The sequence below is a fragment of the Anser anser genome, assembly GCF_964211835.1.
Source record: "Anser anser genome assembly, chromosome: 5".
Classification (NCBI taxonomy): Eukaryota; Metazoa; Chordata; class Aves; order Anseriformes; family Anatidae; genus Anser; species Anser anser.
This window is the reverse complement of record NC_139725.1, coordinates 22,217,889-22,240,431: the sequence shown is the minus strand read 5'-3', so window position 1 is coordinate 22,240,431 and position 22,543 is coordinate 22,217,889. Positions and strand designations below refer to the sequence as shown.

The 22,543-nt window shown below is 36.7% G+C and overlaps 1 protein-coding gene across 12 annotated transcripts in view; it reads left to right on the top strand.

Annotated features, from left to right (window-relative positions):
• The window catches only part of AKAP6 (A-kinase anchoring protein 6), a 294,067-nt gene that overhangs the window by 88,704 nt on the left and 182,820 nt on the right, over positions 1–22,543 (top strand). For 10 of the 12 annotated variants that reach the window (XM_083840099.1, XM_083840104.1, XM_083840100.1 and 7 more), the window contains one exon: positions 20,716–20,967. In XM_083840099.1, the coding sequence (XP_083696225.1) occupies positions 20,716–20,967 (252 nt within the window). Of the gene's footprint in view, positions 1–6,053; positions 7,241–20,715; positions 20,968–22,543 lie in introns of those variants that run through there. The other 2 variants (XM_083840095.1, XM_083840096.1) reach the window with 2 other exon arrangements.

The window sequence follows — 22,543 nt, the reverse complement described above, 5'->3', positions numbered from 1 at the left end:
CGCTCAGGCTAGGAAATGATCTGAGCCAAATGGCTCCTTGTGGAGTGCGTAGTTGCTGTACCCCCACCCCTTCCCCGCCAAGAAGGGCCAATAGCTGCATTCGCTGTGCTTGTGAAAATGTTCATATGGTGGTGCTTAGAGATGGAGTGAAACCTCGGGAGAAAATATTTCTTTGGTGAGGTCATCGGGAATTCTTTCGTACAGAGTTTATAGGGACTTTCTGAAAGTTCAGATGCCTGCTTTCGTGGTGGAGACAGAACAGTTTGTTACACATTTATTCTCGTTCGCATTAGGAGGTACAGGGACCCCTTCTATACATATTTTTCACATAGGGCTAGCATCGTATCTTGCAGTGGATAATTTTGGTACATTGTGTTGAATTAGCAAATGTTACACGGTGTGTAACCTGTAAATGTGTGTAACATGATATGAATTCTCATGTATGAAGCACACAAATATAATCTTCTCTTCAAAGACTAGTTTAAGCATCCACACTGTTTATGAATATCAGCCAGCATTTCAACATGAAGGATTAATGCAGAAGTAAGAAAGAAAAAAGCATACAAGGGAAAGGAGCCAGTCTCTTTTCTCAAGAGGCACATTGCATCTCTGGGTACGAATAGCATTGTTTTCCTTCAAAGAAACCCAAAGTATTGACAATGCTATATTATTTTTCAAACACGAGGTAGAATAAGTAAGAAATGCTGAAAGCATGCTTGTACTGCATTACAATTTAAATTAAATGCTTTTGCTTTTATCTGAGATCTGAAAGGATAGCTTTCCTGACTCAAATCTGTTCCAGATTTTCTTGATCCTAATTACCAGTGAAACAATCACAATATCTTTTCTCTATATCTATTCCTCTTTTTCTTTCTCCCCCTTTCTCCCCCCTGCCCCCCCCCTCTTTTTTTTTGACTTCATGGTGATCTCCACTGCAATTTAATCCACTGTTCTCAGTTTTATAGTTAAAATATTCATGACTGATCTGTGAATTTTGCACCAGTTCTTAGTTGTCTGGCTTTTGCTACTCTGTTGTCCCATGTAGGAGATCTGAAAAAGATATTGAATGGGAATGACAATGTAATATTAATACAATGTTCATAATAGGTTTCAATTATTGTAGCAGTTACTTGAAAAGTTACCAGGGAATAACCCGCATTATATATAGGTGTCTTAGAAACTGGTGAAAGAGATTTTTCCTCTGTTCAGAAGAATACATAGGGGTTGACCAGCGTGGAGCAGCTCAGTTTTGAAGTTCCAAATAGTTTCTTCACATTGTTAGCTTTATTTTTCCAGCTTCTCCCTTCTGTTTTCTTTTTCTTTCTGCCTTTTTTTTCCCCAAGTGCTCATTATTTTTCTCTTTCCAAACTCCCATCTCATTCTTGTCCTTCTTCATTTCATCTTCCTTCTTGTCCTTCACTGAAACACATTGCCGAGTCATCTGCTACCATGCTGAATTGCTATTTTAAAAAGCAGTTTTCTTTCTTTCCTTACCTGGACCAATGCCATGTTCTGTGGAGAGGGCAAGAGCCTGCCAGAGCATGTGTTTAAGGAATGCTTACTGCATTGGAAATGAAGCAGGGAAGTGAAGGACAATGCCAGTCTCTGTGCATGGGCCATATTTCATTCTAGTAGGCTTTTTTTTAAAAAAAAAAGTCTGATTTTGTTCATTTTCTATAACCATAGAAATGAAAATAGGAAATTCAGTTTAAAATCATTAATACATTCTCTAGTATGCTGAAAGAAAAAAAAAAGGCAGAGATTTTAAGGGTGTAGGACTTGGTCCTGCTTCAAAGAGTTCCTGGTACAATCGTGATATGCTCCTGCAGCATATCAGCTAGCCAGCAGTGATGCATGTTCACACTGTCCTGCATTACTAGAATCCACTTATGGGACTCTAACGGGGGTTTTATGCTTCGTCTTGCATCTTACCTTATTAGAGACTAAGGGCCAGTTATTTCATCAGAATGGATGCGGCTTTTATTGCCTTGCCGTGTGAATAATCTGTCCTTCAATAAGAAATACGTTTGTACAAAGGCGGCAGCTTAATTTTGGTAGGGCAAAATGGCAGTTAAGAAGCAAATATACATTAGAAATCTGCAATAATTCATCCAGAATTCTCCATTCAACTGAAATTGCTGAATGCTTCAAGTCCACTCTGAAGGCCTCCCTTCAGCAAGCTTCTGTGCCGGTGGGCTTCACTCTTGCAGCTGGGAAATCACCTGGCGCATGGAAGTCTGCCTGGCAGTGCCAAAATGAACAACAAAAATATTACCTCTATAACATCTGTACATCTGTAAACATCTATATTAGTAATACTCAGTAAACTGGATAGTTAATCTGTGATTAGGACACAGTTTTGCAAACATTCATGATGTTTTTTGTGTTCCTGAGTAGCTCTTTAACTATATGGGACCAGTTAAATGTGGAGTTTAGTAACATACATTTGAACGTTTTCCTTTTAGCATGAAAATAACACATTTATAATGTCGTACGTTGTTGAGTTATTTCTACAAAGGATTAAATTGGCTTTCTTGCACTACACCCCCAGTAGGGCAATTACTTTTGCAAGGCATGAGTTTTGTTTCATCTAGTATTGTAGGCAAATCTTTGTAATTTTTCTCTTTGGTTCATTGTCTAGGAAGATTTCCTTTTAGGGAGATAAATTATAAGTTTTAAATAATATTGATGTTGTGTGTAGTTAACTGCATTTGTTATGTACATTCATTTTCTTTTCCTTTATTTCTGTTCCTAACGCATTTCTGGGACCACGGTGAATGTGGTGACATAGGCGGCTAGAATTTCTGTAAAAATGAATCAAAACTCGAAAACGCAGAGCCTCTGCGTCCTAGTCTTTAGCAATAATGCTTAGTGAGTTTGAATAGCCGAGAAGCACGGCGCAGCTGTGGTTGTGTTGCAGCACCACCTGGTGCTCCCGGCGGCTGAGGGAATGAATGAATGTCTGAGCAGCTGCTGCTGGGGCAAAACCCAGGCAAGCAAAAAGCTGGGCTGGTATCGCATGCGCACAGCTTTGGAGCATCAATAGGAATGTGCAAGCTTTTTTTTTTTTTTAAACGTTTATATGAAAAAAAAATGTTCGTAACATGTTAAATTAGCATAATAAGATTTACAGAATAAAATGCTTGGTCATGCAATGGTAAAGCTGATATAGAGCCTTTAGGGAAGCATGTCTGCATTTATGTATATACTGATATTTATAAATATTTATACTGATACTCCCTTGAAATATTACTTTTCTGCCATGCTTTAGATGAAAAAAATAGCTGTCTGGCTGTGATGTTAATGGGAGACAGCATGCAACTTAAAGATGCCCCTGAACAGAGGGCCCCCTGTATAACCCATGTTCCTTTAGAGATTACAGAATTACAGCTTCTCCAGTTCTGCAGAGGCCACTAGAAAAAATATCTTAGTAGTTTTTACACACTATTTTTAAGCTGTTTACACAGTGTGAGTTAGCATGCTCCCCCCCCCACTGAATACTTGATATAATGCAGACCAGACAGACACAACAGGACTTTTACTGAAGTCCAAAATAAACTGGTAGCAAAATCAGGAGCAAGAACGAGTCCTTTCAGTCCCACCAATCCACTGGACCGCTGCTGTTGTCATCACCTCAATCCTCCCTGACTGTTTTAAGGCAAGCTCGTTCTCTTTAATAGCATTGTTCTTTAACTGTGTTGTTTACATTTGACAATGTATTTTAATCAAAATGGGCTTTTGTAGTAAGCATTATTACAAAGCAAGTTTTCTGGGAGAAGTGCAGACATCAATATAGCAACATCCTGGTAATAGAAAGTATTCCAGCATGATAAAATTTCAGCAGGAGAAATGCCCATACACATTAAGTAGACCATAACGGATTTTGCTTAAGTTCCTTTGATAAGTTAATGACTGTCTAAATATCTTTCTAAATTTGGAAGCATGCTAAACTCATCCTTTTATCCAAATGTGCTCATGTTTTCCTTCACTGCCAAAAAAAAAAAAAAAAGGCAATAAAAAGAGATAAAATAAACAGCCTCTTTTTGAGCTTCAAGTTCAGCCCATATGAGCTGGCACATATCCTCAGAAATTTCTGCCCTCTGCTTTAAAAATATGTGAGCTTTCTCTATTTTTTTTTCCTTCTATGAAGTCCTATAAGAATTATTCACACATAACATGTACAGCTGTGCACATCAAATGCTAGTAAGAAGCAATGTGAACTATGCAACAAAACAGTGTACTCATTTTCAGTGTGAGATGAATAAGGGACTGGCAGTCCGCTGAAGCAGTGATAAGACCAAGATTTTCATATGTCGCATTTCCCCTAAGCTCTGTTTTCTTTCTCTTACCTTAGAACAATATGTGCATTCATATAACTGTGAAATAAAACTGTTTGGTCTTTTGTGCAGTTTCACTTCATTGTAGCTCAGATGGACTGAAAGAGCAGCTGAATAACTTCATATTGAAAACTTAAAGGTCATGAATATTGGATGTAACAGCTGTTTCCATTAAAAAAAATTGAATGATGTAATCCTATTGCCTAGAAATGTCTGGAATGTGACAATCAGTCAGTTGGAATAGGAGAGGGAAAACCAGTTTTAACCAGCCTTTCATTTCCTAGGAAAGACCATGTTTAGAGTTTCGCATGATTAAATCCTTCAGGGCAAAAGCTGAAACTGTCATTTGTCTAGCTATTTATTCTCTGTGAAATATTAGAAATGCAATTTAGACAAAGCATTCCTCTGCAGTAGCCTTACTCAGCTTTTGGTTTTTCAGGAGGGTGATGAAATGTTGTAACAGAAAAGTCTGGCTCCACTTAGCATCTTTCAATTACATTATATATCTCTGAATATGTCAAGTCATACTTTGTAATGGTAACACATTGAGGAATTTTTAATACGATAATCGGCTTGAAAAGTGTGGGTGAAATCTGCAGCTTCATCTGTTTTCTGTGCACTTCTTTAATAGAATAAAGAAGAATAAATAGGAAGCCAGCATGTGCATCCCAAGCACCCCTCTTAATTTCTTAGATTCTGAAAGAAAGAATTTGAAAATGTAGGGAGGAATAGATTAAACCTTCAGTTTTTGCTGTGTGCAGAAGGAAGATATGCTGTAACAAAGGGATACAGGATAGATATGCAGTGAATAAAATGATTTAGTTTCTCAGTGATTCTCAGTTTAAATGCCAGCAATGAAAATGCCAAAGGCACTATTCACTGGTATTTTCTTAACCAAAAGGCGATTTTAAAGTCTGCTACTTCTCTGTGCCTCACATAGGTGCATTTGTTTGCATATTTTTTCTGAAGACATTAAATAAATACAGATACATTCAATAGGACCAGCAGTTGGGACAGATTCGTTGTTAAATTAATTTGATTTTTGAATTAAATTACGATGATGCTCAGACTGCAAAATCTGCCATGCTAGAACTTATCTCTTTTGTTTGCTTTGGTCTATTTCTTGCTTGTAACTGATATGTTTTCCCCTTATCATTTATGATGATTTAGGGGGGTGCTTAGGGAAAATTTAGGTGAAATTATGAGCAACCTAATAATAAAGAAAATATTAGTTAATTTAAACTTCATTAAATTTGAACATGTCCATTCTGATATTTAGACTCGATTATATTATCTGAAATGATGTAATGATGTACTCCACACGTAGCTACACATGTGTGAATCAGTAAAAGCCAAGTACAAAAGAGATTTTAATTTTGGTCTCTTGTATCCCACTTGAGAATCACAGAAACATATTGGGCTGTAAAACCCATTTTTTAGATCATGGGTGATGAGTCACATATATAAACTGGGTATCATGGAGAGAAAGGCTACGCTGCTTTTGAGCACTTTTTCCAGTCAAGTGCTTCAAAAGTTTATTTACAAAATTTTGATTTAAAATAATTTTTTTTCCTGAAGATTGATGTAAATGGAAAACTTGAAACAAGATGATCTCACGTTCCCAACTCCGTTCACCCACCCGTGCTTCTTGATTGTCTGCAGCTTGTGTGTATGTACAATTTCCTTTAGAAGAAATTTTTCTCTTAACGGTGTTCCTGCTTGTGGTGCTTTTAGAAAAGCTTGTCCTGTGTGCGTGTGCACAAGCTGGCTGACTATTATAGCTGTCATCTGGGACAGTCAGAGGAGCTGTTTGTCGTGGTTGCATCTGTGAGGTTAGATCTGCCACTATTGGAAGTATGAGAATGGGTGGGAGCAAGAAAGCTGATCCAGGAACAAAAAAGACGAAAGGAGGGGGGAGAGGAATGGGAATGAACAGCGAATGGAGGGTGTGGAGGTATGACTGAGCCTTTCGACATGACTTTGAAATAGTTAGACAGCTAGGGAATTCGGAAGGAATTCAGGGCAAATGGGGGGGAGCTGAGGCCCTGTACAGAAGAGGGAGCCCTCTTCAAGAGAACTAAGGGGAAGATAAGAGAGTCCAGTTGTAGTAAGTTCAGCTCTTTAAGTGGTTTTCTCCTCCCACCCATAACATAATAGGTAATGCCTGCAAATGTTACCCTTACCAAAGTAACAGCCTCTGTTTTGTAAGTGATGAATCACTCCATTGGGGAAGTTATAACTTCCTATTAATACATTTGTTCCAAGCAGATGATCTACCAGGTCCTAAAATAAATTCTAAACTTCCTAACATTAACCCAGTAAATATTTCCATCCTATTCAAAGTTCAAAAATGAAAATCAGAATAAGCTGGGGGCCAGATATTTACTTTTACCCTGTGAATTAGAGGCTGGCTTGTCTCTGTGATCAGCTTTATGGGGTTACCAAGTGACCGATATCATACTGGATTCCTTCCTGTCATAATGCCATGAGCATTCTGCTGGAACTTAGGTCACTGCTTAAAATAACCTTGCTAATTGCAAGTCTACAAGTGTGGGATGAAATTTCAGTTAGCTGCCATACAGCAGATCTGGATGCTGAGAAATCGCGACTGTAGCTCCGAACGTGCAAGGGAAGAGCAGGCAGGCCTAAACTTGATCTACACAGTCACTCAGGTAGAGGCAGCAGATTATTTGCTATATTTCATGCAAAACAAAAGCTGTTGACTCGGCACTGAAGATGGATTGGGTTACATATCATCTGTGGCTTACATGTCTGTCTTGTAAACAGACCCTTTTTTTCTGAATTGCTGGTTGTGCGTAACTCCTTTAGCTGAGGAGAAGAAATGGGACAGTCATTTTTTTGCAAAGCTGATACCTGAAAACTCTCCCTCCAGTATAAATGAGGTAAGACACCACTGAAGTGGAAAGCTTTCCAAAACATAGGAAATATCTAAAGCAATAAACTATCCATTTGCATTTTTTATCAGTAAAGGCAATTTTTGTTTTTTAATCCGTAGTTTTTCAAATTCTAAAGAAGTATTGCATGACCTAAACGTGTTTGGTTTGAAATAATGTTTCATTTCCTGTGCACTGTAAATCTAACATGCAAAATGGTCAGATCTTTTCCCCAATGGATGTACATTTCTGAACATTGAGAGAAGTGTGTTTGGTCTCTTTCACTCCTTGTACTACGTAATGTAAACTTTCTGCAATTGCAGTCTTTTGTTTAAACAATTTAAGTCATTCACTTCTGAAAGGAAAAATACGTTTGTTGTGTGTAAATGTTTCAATGTCATGTGTCCCTTGTTTCGATGGGGAGTTTATAACTTTTTTTTGTAGTTGAAACTTAATGCTCAGTCTTCTCTATTCCCTGAGACATTACTCAGCTAACTTTTATAGGTCATAGTATAATTAGAAATAGACACTGTAGGATTATAATTACATTACTTTGATGAAAACTTTGACCTATATTGTGAAGAGTTGTGTTCAGTAAAGTTTCAGGAAACATACTGAATATAGCATTAATAATAGAAAATATTTTGTCACTGCACCCATATTTTGCTATCTGTGTTAGAAACTCATTGAATTCTGTAGCTCTTCAGAGGGAGACTGAATGTGACATATGAACAGTGGCCAATGAAGTACACACTTGCTTAATACTGTTGTAGTCCTTTAGGAGACCCTTTTCAAAATATTCCGTGAGCCCTAACTTTTCCAAAGGCCCTTTGTTTTATCATCTTCTCAGCTCACAAAGTTGCATGCATGCCATGTCTGGAGGAATATGTTCAGACTGTTCAGAAGTGTCTGTTCCCTCTGCATTCTTATGAAATTGCATCTGCAGGAAAAGTTTAGGAATTTTTGGTTAAGCAACGTGGTTTTCTTCAAAGATTTGCATTGGAATAAGATGATAAAGCCTTTTGACTTCCCTGAAGCAGAAGTTGGCACTGGACGGGAAATTGTTGACTGGTGTGTTGTTTTGTACAAAGTGCCAGAATAATGGGAAATTAAAAAAAACCTCTGGGAGAGGTTTTTTGAATTGTTTTGATGCTCCAAATCCCATTTGATATATATATATATATATTAAAAGTAATAATAATGAAAGATGAACAGAAATGGTAGATTTTAGAAATTCTTCACACTGAGCTTCAAAAGAAGGTACGGCTGATGTTTTGGGAAAGTGTCATTACAGTGAGCAATTTTGTCATCTTTAGTGTTTGTGCCTCAATCTCAGGGTGAGACGCTATTCTGGTCATTAAGAATTATGGCCTCCTTCAGCCTTTTGCTAAGAGTGGTAAACAGTCAATATGGGTTTTAGTATGTTTTCTTGCTGGAAGTTAGTTTATAGTAATGGGTAAGAGTGGTCATTGTGTCCTACTTAAAACATTAGTGTTTGGTTAATATATTTTTGGAGGGCAAGATTTTGAATTATAGGCAGTGTTAGAATTTTAAGAGTCCCACTACGCTGACAAGTTGTCTCCAAACTTGTTTTGATGACATTGTGTTATCAACGTCTTGGAATATGCTCCATACACACTTCTCCTGTATATGTATGTATAAAAATGTGTTTTTCAAAATGTTGTTTATGTTTGGGAAACTAAAATAGCAAAATAACAGTGATGTAGGTGTGAAGTCCAGCTTTTTTTTTTTCCTTCTCTAAATCTCAGGTTATCTAAAAATAAATACAATCATTTATTTATTAGGTCCTTCCTACACTGAAGAATAATAAACTAATGTTTCTTGTTAAACTAATGTTTCTTGTTGGTGAGGGCATGGCTGTTGTTAATGATGACTTCTGGATATCGGACAAATTATGGAAATTTCATTCTTAAATGAATGGTGATCTCAAAGAGGAACATAGACCACTCTCGTAGCGCTTGGCTATCTGCATCAGTGTTACCCTAAAGCTGCAGATGTGTTTTAATTATCAGTATGAGCTTGTTTGGTAGATGGCCTCAGCTGATGTTTGCACAATCATATTTGCTAAATGGGAAGGATGTCCCAGAAGTGATATCCCTTTCACTACGATATTCTTACACTTACTAGAACAGTGGGTAGAAGGCCAAACTCTAAAGGTTTCAAAGTCGTCATACTTTGTCTGGGTTTTGCCATAACCTTTCCATTTCAATCCTTCTGATTTCAGAAAATGGGAAGTTGACTGATAGCTGGAGGCAAAGTTCCTCGTAATTTTAACAAGAATAGGACTTGAACATAAACTAGAATTTAGTATAAGATGATTGATATCTATTTTTCTAATTCAGCTGGATGGATAGTTGTTATATCCCGTATATTAATTTATTTGAAATTAAGGGTAATCTAGAGAAATAAAAGTAACTAATTACCCAAGTTGATAAAATAAGTTTGAAGTTATTACATTCTGATTTTCTTGTTTCATTTCATTTCAGAGTGCAAATTTAAATGTTCTATTTTGTAAATTAACAAAGCACAAGTGTAGAGAGACATTTACAGTAGGACTTCCTTCTCATCAGAATTAATTCCATGTGCTTCTTGGTTTATTTCTTCTCTGTATATACTTCAGGCTGCCATAATCTAAGGGTCCTATGCCATTGTTTGTGAATCTTATTATCTGAGAGAGAGAAGATTTGGCATGGTGTAAATTCAGGATTCAATAAGGCTAAATTGATTAAGACTATTTTTGCAGGAAATGTAAATATGTACAAGTGAATAAAAAATAATGCATTTGAAGCTTGAAGTCACTTAGGTTCATTAACTTCCACACAGACAAGTTCAGCTACTGAATTTCAAAGGGATAGTTTACAGGTCCAGACATGTAAACAGCCTTTCTTTTTCTCATTGCTCCTGCTCGGAGGTAAGAGTTACACTCATCACTGAAAGCTACAGTCTAGGCAAAGACAGTTTGTAACTTACCTTTGTATAACTAGAGATCAAATTGAAATGGCCTATAAAGAAGTGCAAGGCTGCTGGTAGATAAAACTGTTCTTTTCTTCCCCAGCATAACAATTTGTCTCAACCGCAAACACAGGTCATGCTGACTTGCTTAGAGATGTGAATGACACTGACTGTGAAGTGCTTTATAAATCAAGGATCCTATTCTGGGTGGTGACATGGAATAAAAACATTTGCTTATACGTACTGTGTATACGTATAAACGAATAAATATTTAAAAAGTACTGTTCATTTAGTGCTTCTTTCAAGGTACTTCAGTCCTACTCTGTAATGCACAAGTGTACTTTCTCAAGCAGCATGAACATCTTAACAGCCATTAGGCCTGCCAGTGCTTTACACTGGGAAGTTTTCTTGTAAAGCTAAAACTGGCACTTCTAAGAGAATTATCTATTTAAGAGAATTTTAAGAGAATTATCTATTGTAAGAGAATTTTAGGAGAATTAGCCATTTTTATCTACTTTTAAATTACCAATTTTTATCTACTTTTAAGAGAATTATCTATTATATAGAGCACAAATTGACTTCTTGGAATTACTGCATTGGAATAGGCTATGTATGAGCATAGCACAGACTCTACAGTCTTGTAACCTGTTTCTAAATTTAAGTACTTCTAGAAGCAATATTTTGTCTGATTTTTAAATAAAATATTTAGTTCTTGATACAGTATTAAAATACTAACCTCTAGCACTCTGAATCTTATAAATAGCCCAAACAAACATCCATTATTAATGATATTGAGTTTTAGATTGATTTAATTGGAAATACATGCTTCATTGTGTCTATTTTTATTGGATTGTTAGAAATATTTTTGTTAAAGTATTGCAGATATGGTATAAAATGAGTTTTGATCATTTGATATTTATACAATATCGTGCTATTTACATGTAATCAAAACTTCAAGATTTTTATGGCTTTTTTTGTTTGAAAAGAAGCACACACAAACCTTTAAATACAAATCTTTACTAACCACAAGCCACCTGTGGGATGCCAATGAGATTTGGAACTGATCAACTAAATCAGATAGTAAAAACTACCAGATAATGTATGTTAATTGTTTTTATATGCAAAGTCTACAGTAAGCATTTCAATACTTGCCTAAAACCAATTAAAGTAGTTTGGATAGTTCACACGTGTTACAATCATACCTATCCCATAACTCCAGTTTTCGAGTTTAATCTCCGCTATACTCCTTCTCAAAAACACCTGTAAAAACCTACCATATTTTTCCCTCTGTAGACTTAGATTAGGGTTTTTGTTTAGTTTTTATCTTTATTACATTTGAGGCCAAGAAACACAAGAACATTCTCTGTGTGTACATGACCTATATTGTACCAATTGCACACTAACGAGTGATGATTCCTAATGTGTTTTCTAATTAGTAACCATAGTACAGGGTTTGAGTTGCCTGTTAGAACATTTTTCGAGGTACATCAAAAAATTCTCTGTGCACTTTAAGTCAAATCAGAATAAAAATATTAGTAAATTGTACATTTTAGATGTCTTTAAGATTCAGTCTGCTCTCTTTTTTTTCCTAAAACTTGCTCTTTTATTTCTTCATTCACTTAAGACTTCAAGTTTGTAAAATAATAACTTGTGCTTTGTTCTAGTCTTTCAAAATGTTCTTCCTGGATGTAGCAAACACATTTTTTATTTATTTTTATTTTATTTTATTTTACTTAAAAAAAAAAAAAGAAAAAGTAGCACTGATATATATGTGTGTGTGTGTGTATATATATATATATATATACACACACACACATATCTATTCTAACCTTGATTATTGTAAGAGAGTGAGTGATACTCAGGGTGAAACAGTCCTCCTGGTTCACTGGGTAGGTGGTAGCTGTTTCAGACTACTGAAAGTGCATCCACACACTTGGAGTGCTTTGTACTTGTCACTAACTCATTGGAGGATCTGCAAGAGCTTTCCAGCTGACTTGAACGCTTGTCATTCTGAAGAGAGGGCAGGAAGGTCATTTCCATGCGAGCAGCCTGCAGTACAGTCTGTAAGATTATACAATCTTTCCATGTTTCTGAAACAGTAAAAAAAATCTGTGATCCCCATAAGGGTTCATAGATTAAATGTTGGCTCTCCATGAACAACCTAAAAGGGAGCAACAGTATTAATAAAGTAAAATCTGCCCAAAGACAAGAGTTGTGTCCTTTTTGCTGTCCTCAACAATGACTGTTGGAAAAGTACTTCAAATTCAAAAACACGTTACAGAAACTCTTGGAGGTTTAGTTGCACTGAGATAGCCCTTATCTTGCAAACTTCCTGCCATGCTATCAATTTTCATTATAGAAAACTTGGCAGCTCTTCACTTTTGACTTGTTCCAGAAAAGAGAGCAGTCACCATATTAAGTGTTTGACAAGAGAATGAAAAGTCTTACCGTCCTTTCTCAAATGCTCTTGGAGCCACTGAGCCTTAGTCAGAGTGAACGAGGTTAGCATTCTTTGGCTTGAGGAAGTCAAAATGTTTTGATTAAAATTTTTCGCTTGTGTTCTGCATGTCTGTACAGAAGGACTGGTTTATTTTTCCTGTGTGAACTTGCAGATCCTTTGATTTATTTTGATGTCTTACATTTCAGTAGTTTGTTGGTGCCTGAAACATTTTGTGCTATTTGTGGGATTATACTTTGTTATTTGAAACTTAATTATTTCAAGAATGAAATTTCTGTATTTCACCAAGAGATGTTTCTGTTTTGTCTCAAATGGGAATTTCTCTTTAGGAGCAGCTCATCTCCACTGAAGGCCCTAATTAAGTTTAGGAAGAACAGGAATCTTTCTGAAAAAGTCTATAAACTGAAAACTGTAAATATTTTAAGAGAATGGCACTTATTTATTTTCTTATATGAACAACAGAAAGAGATTTGCTTATCAGCAAATAGAACTTAAACAACAAACATTTTAGGGCCCTGCAGAAACCTTGAATACTTCTATAAGTTGGCTTGTTCCATGTTGAGGGTAATTCCAAATATTCAAATTAAAAATGAGGAGAGAATAAGAACAGGATATATTTAAAGCTGAGTTGTCAGAGTAACAGGCTAGCTGCATAAAGCTTTGAAAACTTGGTGTTTTCAAATGGATAACCATTTCGCTGGAAAATTACTGAACTGTTACTGCATTAACTTTGAATTCTGCTAGTTATTTACAGTTATCTGCAGATCAAATTATGAAAGTCCTGACCAAATAATAGGAGTGGTCTTCTCTCTGCTTCTTCGTGCAGCTGACATGATTGATTATTTATCACGTTCAAGTTTTGTATGTATTCTATGAAATGACAGGAAAAAAAAACAACCAATAACTGCCTGGCCTCAGCCAGGCTACTATGAGGCTGTTGTAGCTGCAACACAGTGTATATGGCTACCATGAGTAAGCTTGACTAGATTTTCATAAAGGCTGATTTTTTTCCTTTTTTTTCCCCTTCCCCAAAGTAGCTACTATCTGTCTTCTTGCAGGAAAAACTGCTCTAGAGTAGCTGTGCCAGACTGTCTTGCAGCATGCAGTACAAAACCAGATTTCAATAAGCACAACTAACCACCTTTTATCCTAACCTTCTAAACGTTTGTACACACTATTAAAAAGAGAAAGTTTAGTCACTAAAAATCAGTATGCTCTACTTGCTTGAAGTAAGATAAGTTGTATGTTAGTCATCAAAGATATATTCTACAGTGATAACTTCAATGGGTAGGGTCTCTGATTATTTTGGTCTTGGCTGATTATGGGGTGCGCACAAATATTTCGTATTCTGAAGGTTTCAAATGGTTTGCCGGCCATAACTTTAGGGACATTACACAGTGGAAACAGTGGAAATTCAAGAATGTAAAAGCATTATTGGGTTACAGATGTCACGTCACCTTCCACATCAAATTTTTTGTCATATTCAGTTAATACATTTGGTCTCTTACACAAATGAAATTCATGCATCAATTTTACAAATGTCAGGAACATCCTGGAAACGTCTAGCCCAGATTTATTACATGCTACTCTTTCAGAAGTTCTCAGAGGTCTCTAATTTTACTGCTGTAAACTTCTGATATGGTTCTCTAGTTCCATCATGTCCCAGGCCTTATGGCTGTATTTTTGTGCGTCAGCTATCTGAAGCTTGATGGGTGGACTGAGCAATGCCTTATATTTAAGAATCTGGCCTGTGGTGAATGCTGTGACCAAAAAGTCTTTTTAAACCAAAGCTTAATAGGGGAATAAATGTTTGAAAGCAGTCTATCTCCTCTGCAGCCAATCCCTCCTGCAGTAAAGGTACAGGCTAGCCTAGGTTTTTAAGCACTGCAGCTGGTCCTGGAAGTTAGCTGGAATATCTTCCAGCAGCAACTGCCCTCCTGGACAAAAGAATCCTTTTGCTTCTTCACGGTATGTTCGAACCCTTGGCCCCAGCAGTGGCCCATATGGCAACACAAGTGCAAGCTGCTGGAATCCTGAGACAGGAGCTTCACAATTAACATTTCAAGCATCGTTACTTAGCAGCCTGAAGTGTTTAGTGAGTGATATCATATCTTCTTCCCTTCTTCCGGTCATTTTCCTTGCACAGCGATAGCAGACTGATATGCTTGCACAATAAACATCCTAATAACATACAATGCATAAGCTACTAATGAATTATTACAGGACAGCTCCATGTCTGTTACAATCCAGGCAAACCATTACTATTTCAGCAGCTCTGTCAAAGAACCATTGATATGACATCTATTTCACATTATTTTGAAACATGGGGATATGAGAATGTAACTCAATTGAATCCAGAGATAACAGACTACAGTACAAATGTGCCTGCTTAGAGGTCACTGGACTGGAAAGTTATTCTGAAAACTTTTTTGAGCATTTTGTAATAGTAAAGTTTGCACAACAGAAAATGGATCAAGTGTGTCAAGGCAGGCAGGAGTACTACTTACTGGAATTTTGAAATGATGAAATTGTCTCTCACTTATTGTGACAGTAAACTAAAGTAAAAGACAAATGGGAAAGAGAATAATGTTGAGAAAAGAATGGCACACCAGAGAAAGTTACTTTCAGTAGCAGATAAATTATGAGAGTGAAGAAACTTACTTTGAGGACCACCATGTTTCCAAGCTGCCAGTTTAAGTGGAAGGCAGGGTCAGTGATCTTGGAGACTCCTAGTAGCTGTTTTACTGTTGCACTTTGCGTTCTTCACCCAGTAAATTGTATTCATTTCCCCTAGCCCCTGAATGCTGCAATAACACCAGCTACCATGCTTAAGCACTTCAACTATCTGACTTAGAACTTGCAGTGAGTCTAGAGCTTTCTGTGGCAGTTGTTTTTGCTTGGTCAAACTCTGGATTTGTCATGCATGGCTATTTCCTTTGATTTAATCATATACTTAAAAACATCTGCAAAACAGTCCAAATAGTGCTTGCTCTTAAGGTTTCAATAATAAAGAAAATTAGAAGAAAACAATTTTATCCTTATCAGAAAACTGCTTGGAGGTACAAGCAGGTAGACATGAAAAAAACTTTCTCGTTGTGAAAAAGGTATATTTTAAAGGAAAAATAACTTACTGAAAGCTATAAATTTTTATTTGTTTAGCCATGAAAACTCTTTTGTGTTCTTTATATATGCATATAAAACCATGCAGAGTGAGTTTAATTCATAATTTGCAAGTATGTTAAAAAAAAAAAATCTAAATTCTTTGGCAGATTCATTTTTTTTCTGAAGAAAAACATTTGTACATTCTGATTAGAAACTTTGTCTTCTGAGGAATTAAAATGCACTTAAAAGGAAAGACTAAGTGAATAGACATTTTCTTAAATCGTAGTTTTTGTTTTGCATGTACAGTAGTTGTAAGACTGAATGGCAATCTGTTTTTTCTACTGAGGTTTTACTGTGAGATCAAAGAAAAGAAATTGTGTGCATAGCTTCTCTGTTGCTGATATTAACTCTGAAGCGACATATTTGTAATCTTTCATCTTTCTGTAGTTTCATGTACGGTGTAACAGAATTTCTTGAAGAGCAGAGCAGAGATTTTTTTTTTCCAGTTAACATCAAAGCTTAGCTTTCATCGACTCTGGAGGGTTTGTTTATGCACTTTTTCTTTGTCTACTGCAATGTTTGCAGTTGAGGCTATTTTAGTTGACGTGGAGAGCTATGAGCTAGCTGATGGATTCAGCAGCTGCAAGTTCCAGGATCAGCTGTCTGGAAGACTGAGTGAAGTGGGCAGTTGGCAGCCAAATGGATACAGCCCCTGTAGCATAAGAAATTCCACAGTCCATGCTACAGGATAGTTCATGAAGGATGACAAAACTTTTACTGTAACACCACTCTGATGTAGTGTAAAAATGCATAGTGGATGTTTGAGATCAATGATTGCAAAAAGTCCATTTGGAAATGGTGCTTTCTAAAATTCAGGCTATAACAGCTCTTAAAATAAAACTATTGATAAAATAGATAAGAATTTCTATGCTTTTATTTGTAGGCTATGTATCATTGCACTTGATGTAGAGCTATGTGTATTTAGAGATAGATAAAATAAACCATATACTTCTAAGTAAAAAAGTTTTATCTGCTAGCATCTATCTACTGCTTCTGGTAATAGCCACTGGCAATCTTTACAGCATTTCAGTACCATCTTATGATACTGTTCTTCTTCGTTTAAATATATAAAGTGTAATAAAGACACATGACAATGTTCTGCTTTTTTTAAATGCTAAATCAGCTACAAAGAGTTTGAAAGAATGAGGAAAATGAGGCCATATTGTACCAGGTCTTAATTTTGGGCCTCAGTCAGGGATTTATAACAAGTACACTATCGCTTATGTACAGGTGAGTGTCCGTGGCAGGATGAGGCCACCGTTGTGTTCAGTCTGATAGAGACTTCTGCAGCTGGCTGGGTGTAAGGTGTGGAGGGGATGAAGCACCTTTCACTGTGCAAAAAACTGTAGCAGAACACCATCACTGCAAAACTGAACTAACAGCACCTGAAAAGGATGTCCCTAGGCAATGAACGAGTAGTGTGGTCTGTAATAGTTGTATACCAGTTGCTTGAGACAAAGGACTTCTAATAAGTTCTCATTTTTCTTTTCAAGTTTACCATCTTTTGCAAGATTTTTCCTTATCACAGTCAGAATTTCTCTGAAGCATTGTTTCTCTCCCACAGTTTTAGTAAGTTGCACTGGCTTCTTACTCATCTTAAAAAAATTCTTGCCATGAGCATCTCTACTTTTCAAAAGTGCCACTGTTGAAGACAAGACTTGAATAAAGTCTGGAAATATCTTTCCTCCTGCAGTTTTAACAGGAAAGACACTGACCTTGAATTCTCTTGAAAGCAAATGACTTACTTCTACTCTTAGCAGAATTGCTGGTGACATTTCCATGCAGTATTTAAACTGCATTCACTATTAAAGAAAAATATTAAATTCATAGCTGTGCTAGATTTCATTTTGCTGAATTATATGTAAATATCCAAATACCACATACAGTAATAAGAAAGTGTACTAGGTATTACCAACTAGATTTGAGATTGTTTCCTCTCAAGATGGTATTTTTTGCCAGGCAAGTATAAAGAAAAGGCATGTAAATAAGCTGCAGACTTAGTAATGCTCTTCTGCTAAGGACTAAGCAGCAGTAATGTATATGGCAGAAGTCATCATTCTTCATAATCATTTTCTATTGACAAAGGGCTGACGTGAGCCTTATATAACTATTCCTCTGTCCTTTGTTCAGTCTTCACCTTCCATCATTATATGACAGTTACAAAACAAGGAAAGGGGGATAGCAACAGGGGACTAATTTTCCAAACCTTGTGCAAGATGGAGTTCCAGACCCATTTTTCATCCATTTTATCCAAGAACCTGGCCTCTGGTGAAATGAAATCCAGTTCATGTGAAAATGGCCACAGACTCATCTGAAACTGAAGAGTCACCCACGAAAACAATGCTGTGTGATGTGGGAACAGGAAATTATGGCTCCTGTGATTCTATTCCAGAAATACCCAATAGACTGGCCAAGTATATGGCCAAGTACCATGTGTGCAGGGGCTGCAGATCTAGCAGTAGCTGTCACACAAGGGGTTAGTGTGTGTTCAGTAAGACTGTTGCATTGATGCTACCTGTCTGTAAGCGCACGGTCAATCCAGGCAGTTCTTGCTAGTCTTCATATTTGGAGTACGTGTGCAGGTGACTGCACAACATATACATAATGGGCAATGTGACCCGGACATATTTGACTTGTGCGTGCATTGTAGATATTTGTCCAGGACTTCTGGACATTGAGTATCTGGAGCTATTAATAGGGGAGTTAAATCCCTTTAAGTTGATGCCTGGCCTGGCTGCAAATTAAATCAAACTTCCTGACTTGTTCGATCAGTTTTTCATCTAATAGAAAGAAAAGAAAAAAAAAAACACACATGAGGTAGAAAGCACATCATGTCAATGTATTTGTCAGGAAAGGAAAATGTCCTTTATATTCTCCCATGAAAGCAAAGACAAGGCTACAGTGACAGAAGTTCACTACTGGGCTAATTCTAGGGCGAGAAGGGAAAAGTTGCAAAATGGAGCTCAGGGTTTAGAAAAGGTGTGCAGGGACTCCATTTCCTTCCTGGCTTATTCAGCCACTCAGAGAATAGCTTCCTAAATCCTTTAAAGAGCTGGTACTTTGTTTCACTGCGACTGAGATGGTAATCTTACATTTTAAGATCATGCTCTGCATTATAGACTTCTGCCAGAGTACGTGACCTCTACTTGGATATCGACTAGTCCAGCCTTAGGTTCTCTCCGTGTTACTGAACCTGTCATGAGAGGTTAATTACCTTGTTAGTACATAAAGGATTTGGCTGCTGTAATGCTCTTAGTGGGCTGTAAAGTACTTTGAAGTTTGATTGTTGAGGCAAATGTGCGATTTATAACAAGCTGTGTAAAAATTAACAAATATGTCCTTTAAATTTATGCTTCTTTCACACCTTCAGTGGTGTTGGCATTTCCATTTTGGGACAAAAATTTTCTGTGTTGCTGTGGAAAGTTTTTCTACTTCAGAAACTTGAGATGCTGTTGTAGCTACAGTAACAGTAACTCTAGGGAAAGCTTGTTTGAAGTATGGCTCTGAACTCTTTTGATTCACAGTATTACCTAGATTCATTAGTCAATATTTTTGTACGTTATCTGACAGTTGTCAGGAGATACTTGCTCCTTGTTAGAGGAACTTCATGTTAAAACTCTTTGAGAATCCTTGTGGAAGTTGAATTCAGCACATGGCTGTGAGCTTGAGAAGCTAGAAAATAATGACAACTTATTTTTGCAGGTTGGCGTAACCACATGAGTAGTCCAGCTGAAGATATATGAAATACATTTATATAAATCGAGTCTAATTTATAAACTTACAGTTATTGCACAGTGTCCTGTCACTGAAACTGGAAATTAAACTGTTTTATGGCCAGAAGGAAAAGACGTGAACAGCACTAGGGAACTGAATGCAAATTCAGTCAAACTAATTTGCTTACAATGTTCTTCAAAATATTTGAAACAACATAGTAATAGAGCTGTATTTTCCCGTAATGTTATTGTGGTTCAATAAATGTATAATAATCTTTTAGAAAGTTTGGAAAAGATTTTACTGAGAGTTTTAGCTGTGTCTGTGTGCCTGTAGAATAGGTTTAGTGCACTGATCTGGTAACTCTCAAGTCAATTCGCCTACCTGGCGGCATGTGACTATTTGAAGCTGTGAGCACTCGCAGCCCTGAGCATTGCCAGGCGAGGCTGTGTGCTTTGTACTTGCAAATACAGCAGCTGGTTGTCAAAATATAGCAGCTGGTTGTCATGACCACTTGGTCGTGACTGAGGAGGGAGATACTGGCTCCTTCTCAAAGCACCCCTAAAACTCTGCTCATTGAAACTCCAATGTTTTTGGGCTCTCCTCTGGCATTTCTGGGAGCTACTCCTGCAAGAGACTTGATGCAACTGTCAGGGCTTTATTAAAATGAGTTAAATGCTGACATTAAAATGCTGATATTACTCAAACATAATAGTTTCTGTGGGGCTAATAATCTGCAATCTGTTGCATAAAATTTATTTCTTATTATTAACTTGAAATTTGATTTTAGTTTAATTTACGTACACACAACTGCACATTCAGTAATTTGGCTTCACTTTCAGACTGAAGATGTCAAATCTGAGCTGATAAAAATTACTGTACTGTATTATTAACTTAGAAGGAATCAGCTTTACTGAATATCTTGTTACTCTCGTGCTGTACAAAATGATGAGTATCATCAGAAATACAAACTTTTATTGTAATTGTTTGATAGGATTGTTTTGACGGGAAGCAAATTTGAAATGAATCAAAATTATATTGTATATTCTTAATTATTATTGGTGTTATGTATGTATATGCTATCATTTACTGGGTGGTATAAAAAGTGGTTGACAAGTAGAGCTGATCCATGGAAGGACCATGCCTGTAGCTAAATACCTACTTTATTTTTCCATTACAGGATATTTGTGAAGATATATCTGATCACGTTGAACAAATTCATGCTCTACTAGAGACTGAGTTTTCCTTGAAGCTTCTCTCTTATTCTGTCAACGTGATAGTCGATATCCATACAGTGCAACTACTCTGGCACCAGCTACGTGTTTCTGTTCTGGTTCTGAGAGAGCGTATTCTTCAGGGGCTACAAGACGCCAATGGAAACTACACCAGGCAGACTGATATTCTGCAAGCTTTTTCTGAGGAGACGAAAGAGGTACAGTAACTAAATTCAGCATTTTTGAGAATTTCATCTGTATTTGAAGCATCTTGTCCCTGTTGCACATTTAAAACTGCTAGGATGACAATTTTAAGGATGGCTTACTTGACTTCTAGATATTTGGTACTAATTTTGTAAGAGCATGTCTTCCCTATCTTCAGTTGATATCTGTTCTCACTGAACCAAATTAAAGGAAGTACCAGTATAAGGCCAGCTTTCAGAAATACTATGTTAGTGGCAAACAATGTTATCTCCTGATTGAAATATTTTTCATAAAGGAATGGAAACATTTACAGAGGGGCATCTGGTCCGAAGTCCATGGTCTGTTCACTCCTGAATTTAAGGTTCACATCCTATTTAAAACCCAGTTTTTACATGCAATGAATTCTCTAATGAAAAGCTTGGGCGTTTCCCTTCTTACATACAGAGACTTGCACAATGTTTTCCAAAACTTGTCAGGCTAGGTCAATACTGCTTTAAAGCTGAGGACATGGACTTTTATTTGGTTGAGTGGTTGTTCTGCAATATGTTTCTAAACAGTCATACATTTTGCCTGAAACAATTATGCATGCATCATGCTTTTTTTTTTTCCCCTCTCTAATGGAATGTTGAATCCACACACATGTAAATGGTTTGTAAGTCTGGATTCATTTAGCTAAAGTACCTTTTCCTTTGAACACATTGTTACTGAATTAGTTTAATTAGAAGAACACTGCTGGCCCAATTTTTAAAAGTGAAAGAAGATGCACATTTTTAATAGTGGGGATAATTAGTGGTTAACAGAAAATACCTCAGCATTTAGAGGATTCTTCATTCACTGAAACTCCTAAGATTAAGATAAAATGCTTCTGTTAGGATTAAAAGCATTTACAGAACGAGACATCTAGATCAGTGCAGTCAGATTCTGTGACCTGTGTTACGGAGGAAGTCACAAGTCCCCTAAAGATGTCCTTCATTTCAGATCTCCCAAGTTTAAAGAGAAAGTACATATCTTTCTACTCCCTGGTGAGTTTTATATGTGCTTTTGCTACACAAGAGTGGGTGGTCCTGAAATCAATACTTAGATATGCCCAAGCCCACCTTCCGCACCCCCTCTTCCTGATGTATACATACCTGGTGCTTCAGATTCAGTTTCTGCTTTGCTGTTGTTCGTAAACCTTCTCTGGCAAGTCTGAAGGAAATTCACGCTTGTCAGAACGCCCGGAGTGGTGAATTAGGGTGCAGTCATTATTTTATGGCATGAGCATAGTGATTTCAGGACATAAAGAAGGGGATGATTCAGATACTTAGAAACAGAAAATGTCCCATATGGATCTGATTATACCTGCTACAAAAAACATCCCTCCAAAAAAGGGGAGGACTGGCTCATGAAGGTTGGATTATTTTTCATTGGAGAAGAAAATGTTGCCAGATAGACTTATATGGTAATAAAAAAGACAATATATCCTATCACAATTCTTAATTACCCTCAAGTAAAGCATAAATAATATTTGGTAAAATTAATAGTTAGCAATAGCAGGGGCACAATATTAATATTAAGTTTCTATTCTAATGCTTGTATAGGTTCACAGAA